The sequence below is a fragment of the Rattus rattus genome, chromosome X (assembly GCF_011064425.1).
Source record: "Rattus rattus isolate New Zealand chromosome X, Rrattus_CSIRO_v1, whole genome shotgun sequence".
Taxonomy (NCBI): Eukaryota; Metazoa; Chordata; class Mammalia; order Rodentia; family Muridae; genus Rattus; species Rattus rattus.
Genome location: NC_046172.1, coordinates 33793531 through 33806766, shown reverse-complemented (window position 1 = coordinate 33806766; position 13236 = coordinate 33793531). Strand labels below are relative to the sequence as shown.

The following is a 13236-nucleotide window of genomic DNA, read 5'->3' as shown; positions in this document are numbered from 1 at the left end:
AAGCCCCCAGTGTTGTAATCTGGAGCCACTTGGGAAATTGAGGGTGGTTATCATGAATAGATTTTCTGAAGTTTTTTTTTTCTTCCTAAGTTTCCTAGGGGTATGTCTGGCTTTAGGAGAACAAGCAGTTCTTTATAATTCTGCCTTCTCAAAATTATAGCTGCTCAGTTATAAGGCTGATTTCAGTGGTTTTTGTTCTTTATCCCTTAGCCCTTCTGGTCCTTTTGACATGTAGAAAATCTACCAAAACTCACCCTGAATTGAATTTATTCTAGGGTGCAGTACTTAAAACAAATTAGGCTGCTAGTTAAGTACATTTTGTTTAAATTCATCTAATAAAATACTATTTAGTCTAAGTCTCAAGTGACCATATTTCACTCATCCAGTGTTGTAAAGTTCTATTCCCTCCTAGTTCCAACAATTTTCTGGAAGACCACTATTGCTAGTCATCAGAATGTAATGGTTCAAGGTTATCAGGATAGGACATCCACGAAATGTACAGTCATGATTGGAGAGTGCTTGACTCTGAACTAGAACACTAATGCTTAAGTCATGATTACTCAGTTCTTTCTGTCCTAAATCAATTTTTTGCCCCTTTTATAAGTCACCAAAAATTCTAGCTACATATTTTGGAGTCCAATAAGGTTAATCTACTCCCAGAGCACTGCAATGTAATGACCACCCTTACCTTAGGCTTCTCTAGTAGAGGCAAGGGGGGAACTAGGATTTGCATTGTCATTGAGGTAGTGAAGATGCAGAATTAGAACACCTTCAATTCACTGTCAAGGACAGCTTTATGAAAGTAACACGTTGGTTAATATGGATAATTTGATAAATCCTCTTTTAAGAGAGAAGCCTGGTAACGGTTTTTATTTTCTAATTAAAAATTACTTAGTCCCTGCCACCCACCCACCCCCACCTACACACATATACCTAACTGTAGCAAGGCTTAGGTGTTTTATTTTCTGTACCTTTGTTAAATCTTGGAAGTATACAGTGTTTTTTTTTTTTTTTTTTTTTTGGTTCTTTTTTGGAGCTGGGGACCCAACCAGGGCCTTGCGCTTCCTAGGCAAGCTCCTACCACTGAGCTAAATCCCAACCCTACAGTGTTTTTTTCTTTTAAGAGTAACATGGGCAGAAAATGTTGAAACAGTCCAAAGATGAAAATGGGGCTTTACAAAGTAGGTTTCAAAATCATATGCTTTCCTTAAAAGTTACACAAGGCTGAAAACTTTCAAATTATACTTTAATTTAAATTCTCTCAAATCGGAAATAGGTTATGCTTTCAATTAGAAAGGCTCTATTTCCAGCCACCAAACTTGATAAGATGGATGAAGCAAAGAAGTACAGGCCGACAGGAACTGGATGTAGATCTCTCCTGAGAGACACAGCCAGAATATAGCAAATATATAGGCGAATGCCAGCAGCAAACCACTGAACTGAGAAAGGGACCCCTGTTGAAGGAATCAGAGAAAGGACTGAAGAGCTTGAAGGGGCTCGAGACCCCATATGAACAACAATGCCAACCAACCAGCTTCCAGGGATTAAGCCACTACCCAAAGACTATACATGGACTGACCCTGGACTCTGACCTCATAGGTAGCAATGAATAGCCTAGTAAGAGCACCAGTGGAAGGGGAAGCCCTTGGTCCTGCCAAGGCTGAACCCCCAGTGAATGTGATTGTTGGGAGGAGGGCGGTAATGGGGGGAGGATGGGGAGGGGAACACCCATAGAGAAGGGGAGGTGGAGGGGTTAGGGTGATGTTGGCCTGGAAACCGGGGAGGGGAATAACAATTGAAATGTAAATAAGAAATACTCAAGTTAATAAAGATGAAAAAAAAAGAAAAAAATTTATACTAAAAAAAAAGAAAAGAAAAGAAAAATAAAGAAAGGCTGTATTTCGTACCAGGATCAAATTTCAGTTCTTATCCAGACTTGAAAGAGTTAATGCTTATTGAGCATTATTCATAAGCAAGTGGAGCTGGCATAGCAACAGTTTCTCCCCAGGGAGGAGAGGGGAGGGGACAGACAGGACAGGATGCAGTGTTCACAGTCTGTGGTTGGAGAACCGTCGGTAGCCTAGCTGTATTGTTTACTCTCCACCCCAGCTAAAAGCATTGGTGAAGTGAAGAGAGCACATGTGCCTGAGTTTTGGGATGCTGAGCACAGAGAGCCCCATTTGGTGACTCTTTTGGAGCACTAAGGCAGCAGCAGTGCAATGTGGCTGAATGATTTATACTGTTTCTGTTAAAGTTCTGTGCCTTTTTAAAATTGGGCAGGAGCGTCTGGAAGCAATGATGCGCCGCTCCCTGGAGCGTACACAGCAGCTAGAGCTGAAGAAGAAGTGCTCATGGGCAGGATCAGCAGCTTCAGGGCCTGGAGGACGTGATGGTGAGTCTAATGCTATCTCTGCATTGCAGGGCCCTGTGGGGATCACGGGCGTGACTGGATGTCTGCAAGATTGGAAGATCTGTGCGCAGCTTTTTTTTTTTTTTTTCTTTTCTCTTCTCTCTCTCTCTCTTTGAGTTGGGGACCGAACCCAGGGCCTTGCGCCTACCACTGAGCTAAATCCCCAACCCCTGTGCATAGCTTTTAAAGACGCCTTTTTCCACTTTTTTTTATTGGATATTTCTTTATTTACATTTCAAATGTTATTCCCTTTCCCAGTTTCCCGTCCATAAACCCCCTATCCCCTCCCCCTTCTCCTTCTATGAGGGTGTTCCCCTCCCCACCCCACCCCTACAATGACAAAGGGCTTCTCCACCCATTGGTGCCCAACAAGGCCATCCTCTGCTACATATGCAGCTGGAGCCATGGGTCTGTCCGTGTGTTCTCTTTGGATGGTGGTTTAGTCCCTGGGAGCTCTGGTTGGTTGGTATTACTGAATGCTTAAACTGCTATGCTTCCTGAATGTGTATGCATTTCTCATAAAGGGGAGCTGTCATTCCTTTTGCTGTCCTATACGTGAAGCATGAATACTGGACTTTAGGGAAGAGCGAGAGAAAAGCAAAGAAAATAAACACAGAGCCTAGTAGCCGAACTGAGCACACAAGTCCAAAAACAGTCTCATTTTAGGAAAGGGAAATGGCAGAAGGCACAGCCCCAGCTCTAGAAGTGCCTGGAAAAGCAGCAGTTGCTTCTAAGAAGGGCTGGGTGGTTTCCTTTTTTCCCATTTGTTGCCCTGGTTTTATTTTAAAGCAGCTTCTTTATTTCATTATCTAATTCATAATCATCTTTAAAATGTCAAAGGCCCAACTGACGGGTTATTACACTATCAGGCTGACTTCCTGCTTTTCAGTGTCATGGTTTGTTTCCGAGCTAGCAGTACTCTGTTCAGGAGTTGTATACTCCCTCTTTCTGAGAGCACATGTGTAAATTACTGTCTCTTGACCTTACCATCTTGTGATTTTAACCATTTGACATGAATACACTTTTTTTCTTTTCAAAAGGCAATAATTCGTTTGTTACTTTTCTAATTTCTTTATTAAAAACTAAAATGCACCAACAAATTGGAACTTTTTCTTTTACCTGTCTTTGCTCTGATTTTTTTTCTGTGTAGGTGAATCAGAAAATAGCCCACCCCTTCCTCTAACTTTAGCAGCCAGCATCCCCCCTTCGGACACAGGGACCGCTACAGCTGCTGCCGAGTCCACCAACGGTATACACGAGCATCATCATGCCATAGTGTTCTGTGAGATCTGTTCTGATCACCCTCCTCCATCACTATGTCTGTCTCAAGTGTGAAGTCACTCACAAGTGAAATCACTTTCACAATTGATTTCTTGGTCTGGCTTGTCATGACTTTTCCCCCTAAAGCTGTGGATGACATGCCCATATGTTTTCGTTCCTTTGTCATCACAGAGCTGCATGCTTTATATCTTAGTGTCCTGGACACATTTCATCCTCAGCTTGCTAACTTCTGCCTTTAAAAATCTCATCAGTATTTGACTTTTGTGCATTTAGACATTTAGCAGTCTCATTAGTCATCTTGTTTTACTTTTCAAGTAGCAAAGTACTTTTTTTTACTTCTGGTGAAAAAACAAATCACACAGAAATCACAGATTCTGAATAGAATACTTGGGCTTGGTTAATGTAATGAATTTCTGGAGAACTGTTTGAGAGGCCGTGGTAGGGAACTTATCAGTACTAACATGGAGATTCTATGTAATCAGACAGTTTGGCTTTGTGCCAGACTCTATCTCTGTCTAAAAGTACAGTACATGGGAAATATAAACATGAAATTTTTCTATGGTCTACATTGAGACCAGAGCCAGCAAAACTTTGTTTTCATTTAATAATGACTTTAGAAATAATGACTTTAGAATTTATTTGACTGGTAAACTGAAAATGAGATATAGAAGGGATGCAGTATTTATGAATAATATAGAGAGGCATTTTAATAATAGGAATAAATATCTTTGATTTCTCATATTCCTTTGACACAGAATATCCTTATTGGTAGTGCTAAGCAGCACAGATTTTACTATAGAGGTTGAGACTTGGCCTTCCCCATAGTAAAGCTAGTAACAAGGTGAGGTGAGTGACTCAGACATACAACCTGTATGAATGTCAAAAATAGCAAGATGAGATAATATTTTAATGCTGAGTTTGTAAAAATCAAACCACAGAATGATCCATGTTAAACAAAATAATGAATTGCCTTCTACTTACCCTCCCCTCCTCTCCCCTGCTTCCCCAGAGAACTCTTGGCGTTGCAAGCACTGGATTAAGGGACATCTCCAAGTCAGACATTGACTTTCTACACACAGTGCTGTGCCAAGCCAGTCAGAGTTGAGGCGAAAAGGGAGATCTGTGTACTTAATTTATTGCTTATTTTTCTAGAAAATTAAAGTATTGTTAAAATTAAAGAGTAGGAGTGTTAAAATTTAATACATCATTTTAAGTAAGAATTTTATATAGTCTCAATTAAAATGTTATACCTTGATTTTACCTTAATTTAAATTATTTAATATTGCTACTCGGTCAGCAGAATTGTCAGATATGAGGAATCTTCTCATTTGAAAACATGAGTTAAATTTTGAAAGTATTAGGAGTCAGCTTCCTTGATGGCAATGTATGTGTAGTGTGACTTGTGCCTCAGGTTCTAGCGTAGCTTCATGGGGCACTGTCGGCACTTCTTTTTTTGGTTGTAATGAGTTAATTTAGAAGCCAATCGAAAACAATGACTGAAACATAAAAACACCAAATCTAGGATTGGATGTTTAAATTCTTACTGTATACTGTTAAAGCATTTGCAGAGGAGGCGTTTTGATGCTTTCTCTTAAAAATAGGAAGAAAATCTACAACTGCTAAAGTTAGTGCTACTTTCAACACAAACTAACTCCTTGCATTACAAATTACATTCTTTTCCCAACCTGAGCCTCAGATAAACTTCAGGAAATATTCTGTTTCAGCACACATAGTTTTAGTCAAGATATTAGGTATTTCTAAGAACTGTTGTCCCTGGGTCTAGGTTACTTTTGTTTTTGTTTGATGTAGATATGTTTAAATGTCTCTGGACACAAGAAAATACTAGATGGGATTAACATGTTTTTAGCTGGGTATTTGAATGAGTTTGAACATTTAAATTAAAGAGAAGAGCACCGTGAAGACATTGCAAACCAGTGGCCACTGCAGCCTGGACATGTCCAGATTCAGCTAATGGAGGCAGTACACTGGGCTGCAGTAGAATACCACTGAATATATGTGGATGAGAACAGGAAGGACACTTTGAGATAGGACTTCACAGACGACAGTGGTAGAAAATCAATGTCTTTAATGCATTTCTCTACAGCATGTGACAAACTTTCAACATCAACCATGAATTTGCCAAAGCAGACGGAACCTCCTATGAGTAAACACCTGTCTTCATCCACCGTGGCAATATCTTATTCCCCAGACCGAGGCAAGTGAATGAGTAGACCTTGTCTCTCCAGTTTGCTTCTTTCTGGTTGAGCATCTTAACATTGCCTTTTTGGAAAATCTCCTATAAATCTTACCACTGTCCTAACCACTATGGTTTGGTTTACAGGACTTTGGTGTTGTTCCATAAAGAAAGGTCATTATTAACTGATAGGAATTGATAGTCTTCTAATTTGCAAGAACCTATTCCACAAGGCATAGAGGAGTTTTCTTTTTTAAAGCACCTGCTAGGTCAGTGATATAATATAATTGATTAGCTAGAAAATTGATTAGTCAGAGTTATCTGGAGGACTTGATAACAGAAAAAATAGGACTGTAAATTCATTCATGGTTTATAGGCCTGCCTATTTTATAAATGAAAACAAAATACAGAAGTAGGGATCTTTTTTTTTTTTTCGAGTTGGGACGACCAGGTTTGCTTTAGTAGCGCTCTACCACTGAGCCAAATCCCAACCCCGGATCTTTTTTTTAAAGGTAAAACATGAACAAACTTTTTGGGGGTTGGGTATTTAGCTCAGTGGGTAGAGCACTTTGCCCAGCAAAACGAAGGCCCTGGGTTCGGTCTCAGCTCCAAAAAGAAAAAAAAAAAAACATGAACAAACTTTTAATGCAATATTTTGGGAGACAGTATATATAGAGGGACATCCACTACTTTTAGAACCTATGTGTTCTAATGAAGGCTTGGAAGAATCACTGGAGGCCTGAATTTTTGCCTTTTACTATACGTAGGTTAAGAGAGGTCTCTCCTTGTGTAACAAGACTATCCTAAAGCACAGATAAAGGGAAGTCAGGTACTAGAAGACTGTTGAGGCTGTCAGGTCATCACCAAGGGGTGAGCAAAGAAGAGGCTTGTGACTTGGAAGAGACTGCTGGACCTTGCTGGTTTTTACTCACTGGCGTTGACTTTATCCTTACATCCCAGAGGCATGATGCATGTAATAGAGTTCCCAGAAGTGTCGTCATGCTGCTTACTTCTGATGCCAATTTCTGGGTAGCTACTCAAACATAGAAGGAAGGGTTTGAAGAGAAAATACTTAACACTTTGAACTCTATGGCTATTCGTTCAGGGAACATATTCCACATATTCATTAGATCACATGGTTATAGGTTGATCTTAAATTCTTTTTTTGTATTGATGAACATAAACATAAACATGACATTTCATGATTGACAACTGAATTATCTGCTTGTATGTGTATGCTAAATTGAAATTTTTTAATCTCCATAACTTTTACTAAGTAGCCATCTAAACAATATTCATTGTCATATATTAGATCCCTAAACCAAAACATTTTAGTTATTGGATTTTTTTTTCCTTTTTTTTTTTTTTTCTTTTTTTCTTTTTTTTTGAGATTTTGTTGTTAATTCTGATTTTCTTTTTGAGACAGCACCTCATTCTATGGCCAGGCTGGCCTTGAACTCCTAATATTACTACTTCCACTCCCATGTGCTAGGTGTAAATCATAACATCCAGGGGTCAATGAATTTTGTATCATGAATCCTACCTGCTGTCGTCCATTAAAGCCAATAATTGGTTGGCTGTTATTTTTGTTCCATTGGTGTAATTTTGCCCTTACTTAAATTAAAAGCATATTAAAACTTTTCAATTTTTTATTGAAAATACATTCTTCTCTCACACAATACAGTTCAACCATAGTTACCCCTCCTTCTGTTTCTCTCAGCACCTCTCTACCTCTCCTCTTCCCTAGATCCACTCCCCCTCTATTTCCTCTTTGGAAAAGAGCAGGATTCTAAGAAAATGAGTGTAAAATTAGTAAATTGGGCATGAACTTTGTTTTTCCAGTGCTATATGTATTTAGTAACTGAGTCCAAAAATATTTTGGAAGTGGGGTTAATTCTCTTCATCTAATACAGGTCACTGTGCTTATTTTTTGTTTGTTTTGCTTTATTTTGATTTTGAGATAGGTTCTTACTGTGTAGTCCAGGCTAGCATCAAACACAGGATTCTCCTACTTCAGTCCTCAGATGCTGTGATTATAGTTGTGCACCATTACACACCTATAGCTCACCTGTGTAGCTCAGGTAAATTAGTGTGTTGAATTAATTCTGATGCCACAAGAGAATGAATGAACTCGTCTACAATCTTGAGTGATTTTATTTGTTCGATTTTACTGGGACAGACTCCAAAACCATCCTTTGTTAGAGTTATTTTTATTTCCACGGTTGTTCTGCCAACAAAACGTTAAATGCCATCGTTTACTATCTTATTTAAACATTATTCTCTTTTATTTTAATTCTTTTTAAAAACTCAGTTTAATTCCATCCCTCAGCTCATTGCATGCACCTTAGTTCCATAGAAACCTTTCTTGTTTCCAAGACTGCTGACACCTACACAGCCTTCTTTAGCAGCAGCAGAAATACATACATGCTCTCTGAGCAGGCTAAGGTAAAAGAGTCCAAGCTGCAAAATCAAAGAAAATCCCTGAAACACTTTTCATCAGCCTTGGATTCATTCCTGAATTTTTGCATTTTGCTTCTCCTTTGCTGCCTTTATGAAATGCTTTCAATGGCTAATAGCATTTTCTGCCTGACAGTATTTTGCTGTTGCTTTTGTTTTAAAGCTGAATAATATATAGGTGAGTAAATTATTTTATGACTGGTGACATGTGAATCAAGTGGAAAATCAACTTGATAGACTGTGGAGGTTAGTAGAATTTTTTTAGGAGATTTTTTATTTTAGAACTAGCACATATATCTTTCCCCTTGGAATTCCACAGCTACTACTCATGTTTGCTCATATATAAAGTGAAAGTATTTATTGTAATGAAAGCCACATATTGTGGTAAATGCTTATAATGTTGGCTACTTAGTAGGCCAAAAGTTGGAAGATCATGAGTTTGAGACCAGTCTGTGCAAAATAGCATGACTATGTCTCAAAAATGTAATATTAAATTATGAGGGGCTGGAGAGATGGCTCAGTGGGTAAGAGCACTGACTGTTCTTCCAGACGTCCTGAGTTCAAATCACAGCAACCATATGGTGGCTCACAACCATCTGTAATGGGATCCAATGTCCTCTTCTGGTGTGTCTGAAGACAGCTACAGTGTACTCACACACATAAAATAAATAAATCTTTTTTAAAAATTATGAGGATTAAAGGAGATCATAGTATAAATAAGGTAAAACACAGTAGTTGGCACAGTATAAAAAGCTAAACAAATGTCTAGAGCCATACTCAAAAACGTGATCCATGGACCAGTGATGGAAACTTTGTAGAAAGACCAGCTCTGAGGCCCTCCCTAACCTGCATATTAAAGTCTGACAAACACTGGACCAGACTATCAGTGGCCTTCCTTTATTGAATAAGATTAGAACATGATGTCAAGATTTAAGAGGGTAAGCATTTTATTCATTTGCAGATGAACAGCACAGTGTGTATATAAGGCCACATTCCAAGATACAGTGTATTCATTGACAGTTACATCAAGTTACATACATAGGATCTGGGGTTTTTTTTGTGTTTTCTTTTTTGTTTTTATTTTGTTTTGTTTTGTTTGGCTGAGGAGGACAAGATCTCATGTTGTCCAGACTGGTTTCTACTTCACTAATGTAGCTGAAGCTGACTTTGAACTCCTGATCTTTCCACCTCTATCTCCCAAGTATTGAGATTGCCAGTACGTGTCACTCTGTCTGGCTATAAAACCTCTTAAGTGGTTATGATGTGATTTAGCACTTCTACTCCTAGATATAGAGCTAGAAAAATTAAAAGCACTTCAAAGGTAAATGTTCTTAGCAGCAGCATTATTCACAGTCACCACAAGTGGAAACAGCTCGAATGGACAAACAAAATGAAGCATATCTATAATGTATTGTTCAGCTTAATTAGGAAAGTCATGCTGGTTGCTGGTAGATGATACCTAACAGATGAAGTTTGAAACTATTCCAAGTAAAAAAGGGAAGTTACAAACATCACGAATTATACGATTTTGCTTATATAAAATATCTGAAATAGGTAAATACTAGAAACAGAAGGTAGATTAATGTTTAACATGGAGGGAAGGGAAAGAAGGTTAGTGACTGCTTCACGGATAAAAGGTTTCATTTGAGAGCCTTAAAATTATTCATAACTCGGTTATGATTATGAATATACTAAAATCAATGAGCTGGACATTTAAAGGGGGAGATTAAATGATATGCTGATTTTACCTCAACAATAACCCTAAATTCATAGCCAGTAGGAAGTATCCTCATTCTTAGAAGGAGAAATGTTTCATGGATTCCTCAGATTTGCTCAGAAAGTTCAGTATACAGATATACTCACCTCTTTTATTCATTATGATGAGAGAATATACAACAATATCCACCAAGGGGGAAAATGAATGACAAAGTCTAGGAAAGACAAGGCACAAGCTTCCAGTCTCTAGTAATTACCCAGGATGTGTTTACTGAAATGAGTTAAGACAAGGGGTGTTTATTAGATATTTGAACACTTTCTGAACACATCTGAACACTTTCTTCTGAATAGTGTATACTCTTAACCCATGGCCATGTCTTAAACCAGTGGGACACCACACAACAAGATAAGGCTAAGGCCAGCCTGTGGCATTGATCTTAAATGTAACCTTTAGGTAACGTGAGCTTAAAAGTAGAATTGAATACCACTAATCTTAAAGGTCTGTCTTAGGCAGCCATGTTGCTTCCTTGTTCCTTCTGAATCTTTTTTCACCTGACCCAGCCCAGCTCTGACCAGTAAGTTGAAGCTTTCCTGACCACCTTCAATTCAGGTCTCAGGCAATGATATAATGTTAAAAAACATGTACAGGGTTGGGGATTTAGCTCAGTGGTAGAGCGCTTGCCTGGGGGAAGCGTAGGGCCCCTGGGTTCGGGTCCCCCAGTCCAAAAAAAAAAAAAAAAAAAAAAAAAAACATGTACAAATATCATTCTTGAGGGTTCATGGCTTCCTATGGAAAATGAGAAGGTGAGGACTTCAGGGCACTTGGAGCAGGGGATTTCATTGATCATGAGACTCACTCCCCCATATGAACTCCTACTGTAGTTTTCCAGCACCGTAGTTGCCCCAGGGTGCTTAGAACAGTGGTAGTAATTCATTTCGGTCTGTGATTCCAGAAAGACTGCCTGAGGCTATCATTCCCAAAGTCCCCTTCTGTTGGTGACACTGGCCTATCTACCTGGTGAATGTGGATAGTATATCAGTGTGCTGTAATGGCAGTATACCAAAAAATGGCCATCACAGTTAGCTCAGTAACACTGTTATGTACAGTCGAGACCTAGAAATCTGTGTGTACCATAGCTTGCAAAGGCATTGTGGGAAGTTTTCTGTAGAAGAGAACTTCTTAGAGTAATTCTGAAAAATAAAGATTACAAATTTCTTTGTGACACTGCCCCCCCATGCCACTATAAGCAGACTTTTGTTTTTCTTGTATTCTATTCAGCATCCAAAACTTGATTTCTCAATTATTCACTACACTTGCACAAGCCTCTTTTTAAACAGAGTATCTTTAGGGGTGCAAGTGGAAGAGGAGAAGAAAATATAGAAAAATGTAAATCATATCAATCAGAAAGATATATCATGTTGAGAGATTATTCAGAATCAAATTCTAAATTTTCAAAGAATGTATCTTAGATACATGTACTAGGAAAAGGTAAAGTAAGTAGAGTCAGGCCATAGCCCATTGTTATAAACCACAGCTGCTTTTAAAAATCACACAGAAGGCAGTAATGGTGCACTTTGACAGCCTTTTGCAAAGAATATCCATAGGCTCTGCATCAGAATTACAGCATTGAAGAGCAGCATTGGAGACCTGTCCTGCGGACATTTGTACATAATCCAGGTGTTTCAGCAGTATTCAGGATGTTTCACAGGCTAGGGAGAAAAAGGGATGTATTTGCAACAGTCTCTGTTTGAATTTTAAAATTCCAGTGTATATCTCTTCTGGAAATCTCTTCTTTTTAGGTCTTTTCAGTCTCAATTTTTAAATGAAAATTATGGTGTTAAAAAACAAAACAAAACATTAGTTTGAAACTTGTTCTAGTTTCAGGACTTAGTTCCAACCCACCCACTGATGACAAAAACAAGAAAAGGTTGGTTTCCCCCCACATTTCCCTGAAGGAGAAAACTAAAACCACTCCCTGACTGATTTTTTTTAATTTAATTTTTTTTTAATTAACTTGAGTATTTCTTATATACATTTCGAGTAAGATTCCTTCCCCCGTTTCCGGGCAAACATCCCCCAATCCTTTCCCTCCTTTCTTTATGGGTGTTCCTCCCCAATTGCCGCCTCCCACAACAATCTAGTTCACTGGGGGTTCAGTCTTAGCGGGACCTAGGGCTTCCCCTTCCACTGGTGCTCTTACTAGGATATTCATTGCTACCTATGAGGTCAGAGTCCAGGGTCAGTCCATGTATAGTCTTTAGGTAGTGGCTTAGTCCCTGGAAGCTCTGGTTGCTTGGCATTGTTGTACATATGGGGTCTCGAGCCCCTTCAAGCTCTTCCAGTTCTTTCTCTGATTCCTTCAACGGGGGTCCTATTCTCAGTTCAGTGCTTTGCTGCTGGCATTCGCCTCTGTATTTGCTGTATTCTGGCTGTGTCTCTCAGGAGAGATCTACATCCGGCTCCTGTCAGCCTGCACTTCTTTGCTTCATCCATCTTGTCTAATTGGATGGCTGTATATGCATGGGCCACATGTGGGGCAGGCTCTGAATGGGTGTTCCTTCTGTGTCTGTTTTAATCTTTGCCTCTCTATTCCCTGCCAAGGGTATTCTTGTTCCCCTTTTAAAGAAGGAGTGAAGCATTCACATTTTGATCATCCGTCTTGAGTTTCATTTGTTCTAGACATCTAGGGTAATTCAAGCATTTGGGCTAATAGCCACTTATCAATGAGTGCATACCATGTGTGTTTTTCTGTGATTGGGTTACCTCACTCAGGATGATATTTTCCAGTTCCGACCATTTGCCTATGAATTTCATAAAGTCATTGTTTTTGATAGCTGAGTAATATTCCATTGTGTAGATGTACCACATTTTCTGTATCCATTCCTCTGTTGAAGGGCATCTCGGTTCTTTCCAGCTTCTGGCTATTATAAATAAGGCTGCGATGAACATAGTGGAGCACGTGTCTTTTTTATATGTTGGGGCATCTTTTGGGTATATGCCCAAGAGAGATATAGCTGGATCCTCAGGCAGTTCAATGTCCAATTTTCTGAGGAACTCGCAGACTGATTTCCACATGGTTGTACCAGTCTGCAATCCCACCAACAATGGAGGAGTGTTCCTCTTTCTCCACATCCTCACCAGCATCTGCTCTCACCTGAGTTTTTGATCTCAGCCATT

The 13236-nt window shown here is 39.1% G+C and overlaps 1 protein-coding gene across 1 annotated transcript in view; it reads left to right on the top strand.

Moving 5' to 3' along the window:
• Window positions 1-13236, top strand: part of Map7d2 (MAP7 domain containing 2) — a 55530-nt gene that overhangs the window by 17443 nt on the left and 24851 nt on the right. The window contains exons 3-5 of the mRNA XM_032889631.1: window positions 2281-2392; window positions 3561-3659; window positions 5796-5906. Of these exons, the coding sequence (XP_032745522.1) occupies window positions 2281-2392; window positions 3561-3659; window positions 5796-5906 (322 nt within the window). The remainder of the gene's footprint in view (window positions 1-2280; window positions 2393-3560; window positions 3660-5795; window positions 5907-13236) is intronic.